The sequence below is a fragment of the Corylus avellana genome, chromosome ca10 (assembly GCF_901000735.1).
Source record: "Corylus avellana chromosome ca10, CavTom2PMs-1.0".
Taxonomy (NCBI): domain Eukaryota; kingdom Viridiplantae; phylum Streptophyta; class Magnoliopsida; order Fagales; family Betulaceae; genus Corylus; species Corylus avellana.
The window spans coordinates 11,862,604-11,866,237 of record NC_081550.1 but is presented as its reverse complement, the minus strand read 5'-3'; the positions used below and the strand labels follow the sequence as shown (position 1 = coordinate 11,866,237).

The 3,634-nt window shown below is 41.5% G+C and overlaps 1 protein-coding gene across 1 annotated transcript; it reads right to left on the bottom strand.

The window, feature by feature from the left end:
• Positions 1-2,889: 2,889 nt before the first annotated feature.
• Positions 2,890-3,336, bottom strand: LOC132162942 (auxin-responsive protein SAUR50). Its single transcript, XM_059573151.1, has one exon. It carries the CDS (start codon positions 3,334-3,336, stop codon positions 2,890-2,892), a length of 447 nt encoding a protein of 148 aa, XP_059429134.1.
• Between the last annotated feature and the right edge of the window lie 298 nt (positions 3,337-3,634).

Below are 3,634 nucleotides of genomic sequence, written 5' to 3'. Positions count from 1 at the left end.
GTCTCCTCTTCTGGCTTGTTTTTTCCATTTACGTAGGGAGCCTCCCAGTGTCGACACCATAAGCCCAGTGGAGTCAGACTGGCCCAAAGGGCCACCTGATTCCTTCCCTTGAATGTTGGAGGCTTGCTTTATTCCTTCACTCCATGTGGCGTCATCCCCTCCTTCCCCGTCTTCTGAATTCTTGGAGCAATTAGCTCTGCTCTTGTCCAAACGTGCTGAATGTAACGCCTTCATGCATGCCTCCATCCTTTCCTTATCAAGACACATTGATTGCATGGGAATATTACAAACATTACATGATTGAATATTCGCATGGGTTGTGATTTGCTCATCAATGCACTGATTTCCTCCAATAGCTGCTCCCTTCTTTCCTTCCTCATCATTACTTTTATTAACTCCATTAAATGCTCCTTTATTCTTTGCCATATTTTCCTTGCTAGCCGTTTCTTCCTCCATAGGAAAATAATCTTCCCTTGCCTTATTCTGCATTGAAACGGACGTTGAGTCCCCTGATTTGTCACAGCTTGTCTCCCCACTACCAGGTCGCACATAATTGTTAGGATTATCTTCCGGTGACCGGAATCTGGCCGGACTGGACCATCCCCAATCCTCTTGCAGATTGTGAGCCCCTCCTCATGAACCTCTGCGTCTATCCGCTCCTCGGGTTTGATAAGTCGTACTGAGCCACGGACCATATTCCATGGCCGCTCCCTTGGTGCGTCCCAAGCTGCTTCTCTGACAACCCACAGGCCCATGCCAAATGATCCTACAATCATAGCAGAATTTTGGAATTTTCTTGTATTGAAAAGGGATCCAAAGTGATCGATTTTTCAGATTCAACATACGTGCCCGCGCTAGCGGTTTCATAATGTTAATTCTGATTCGAACACGTAAGTATTTTACCCATCCAATGCCATTGATGAGTGCCAAATATTGTATATTTGAGCCCCTTAACTTATGTTTGTTAAGCTCTTAGTTGTGTTAATTTATGATGTTCTTGGTTAGTTTTGGTGTTTTAGTGATTTGCAGGTTGTTAAGAGGAAAATACGGCTTTAAGGTGATATTTGCAACTCATTCCATTAATTCTGGGGCTTAAGACACTTCGTGGAGCATTGGCAGCAAATTGGGATCGAGCGATGATTCGCACTCGACGAGTCCCACTAAAAAGGTTATATCTAAAGTTGTATAGCTCGGATTGAGGTGATCTTGGTGTCATTGGAAAGCTAACTCAAAGATCTACAAAGTCATGTTTCACAAGAGTAGGCTAATTCCTACTGGAAGTGCGCTAGAGCGAACATTTAGTATGATCGAGCGCACTCACTTCCTGCGCAGTGTTGCACGAGTCCGATCGAGCGCACCTAGAGTGCGATCGAGGGCACTCGGCTGACCTGGCAGCGCCAAAACCCTAAAATTAGCTTATAAATATCATTCTTTTCCATTGTAAACGGACGGAGATGAGCCGGGGGCGCCGTACTTGGTCAAAATTGGTGTTTTCTGGGTTTTTGGAGCGTTTACTTCAATTTTCCATTGTAAGTTTTATTTTCTCATGATGTCAATTGAATTGTGGATTGTTTTTGTTATCATGAGAGGATAAATCTTTCAACTAAGGTTGAAGATGAAGCTTCGTCATTGATAAACTCATGTATTCTCGTATTTTGTTTATACAATTTTGACTTTGAATAAGGATGTTGTAGATTTTCATTCAATTAGTTGATTTATATCTTTTAATTGAATGTGATGAACTATTATGTGTTGGAGTTGGATATTTGATGTGTTTCATCCTTCGGAAGCATCGAATCATTCGATTGAAATCGGATATCCGTTGTGATTCGTTAACCAAACGGATACATAGGATGATTTAATTTCAAATCAGATATTTGTTGTGATTTGTAAAAATGGGTGGATTCATTGAATGATTTAAACTTGATATTTGTAAAACATCGAACAACAGTTTGAGCATAATAGTTTGTCGATTGTAGGAACAAATACGAGAATATAGAGTTAAGATTTGGCGAAGTGAATTCTAAAACCTTAGTGTTCTTTACCATTTTATTTCATCATTTTCTTTAGTTTATGTTTTATTTTTGCACGACAAAAATCACGAAATTCGGAACTAGGTTAAAATAGAGTTGGTTTAAATAGAAATTGGTTTACACAACACAAATCCCTATGGATCGACCTCGCATTTGCACACACACTATATTGCACACGACTCGTGCGCTTGCGAGTACAATTAAATTTGTACATCTTCATTCGTATCTACCTCCTCAACATGTCCCACGGTGGATCCTAACTTGAATCCCATGTTTCTGCCCATGCACGCTAAAGGCATGTTTAGAATTCGAATCCAAAATGTCTCCGAATCAAAAGCCATTTGATGAGGAGGAGATAATCCATCAAAATCTGTAACCGAGAATAAATTCCCCTCAAATATCCACGGCCTTCCTTCCAAAATCCTGATTTTATCCCATTCATGCTCAAACTCAATGAGGAAAAGATTATCCCCCAATACTTTAAAAGTTAACGAACCTGTCGGTCTCCATCCCTTGATAAGCCTCGCTCGAACCAATTCTTTCCCCACAATCCTTTCGATCAGTAATTTCCCTACTAAACAATGGGAACGTCCTTTGCTTGCTATCTCCTCCAGACATTCTTCCTCCGCATCCAGACCAATGCTTTCCTCTTCAGTCAGTGACAGCTTCCCCCACATATGCGTCAAGTCTTCCTCCATGCCTTCTTCGAATAGTAGAACACCCCAAAGAATGCCCGATAGTCAGATGATAATTCTCACAGTCTTGGAAAGACGTGAAAAAATGCCTTCTACTCAAGGTTGTGGCGAACAACTCTAGAGAGAAAAAATCCTACGAGAGAGTTCATTATGCTATGGAATTAAACGTACATCATGTTCTTGCTTCTATAGCTTTGCACCATGGTTTTACAAGAACCCCAGTTAACCTCGACATCTGAGCCGCCGTCGGCCAATATCCTCTCAAGCTTGCTTGGCCGGCAAGGAATCGTAAGGTCACCCTCATGGTCAAAACCGTAATCCTCGGCTGCCTGCTCCAGCAGCCTTAAAAATGTCGGGTGCGTCAAACATGTTAACGGAACCACAAATCTTTTGGGCTCGTCCCCCCCATCCACTACATCTACCGCAAAATGTCCTTCCTTCCCGTCTTCTGGCACACAACATGAACTACTTGCCTCGCCAACTTCTTCATGCCTTGATTTCCTTCTACCCAATGAAAGGCTCTTCTGGAGCTTTTGCACTACAATCTTGAGCTTCACAATGCCGTTGATCTTCTTCTTGATCTTGGTGCCAGTTTTGAGCTTAGCCATGAATGATGGATGATGAGAATTTAGTTGGGTCAATTTTTTGGTGCTCCTTTTAGCACCTCAATTGGAGTATATATATATAGTGTTAGAAGAAATAAGATTGGACCATTGATCTAAATTGGGGGAGACCAGCGCATGTGAGTGAGTAGTCCTAGTCTTCAACTGATCATGAAACGTCCCTTTTTGGCTTGTCATGTCTGCCTTCAAATTATTAAAACTGGCTTGTTTGGTACCTTTTCCCATACCTCTGTTTCTTATCTAACTTTTACTTCACTCTTTATTTATCAGTTTTTATGCAAAG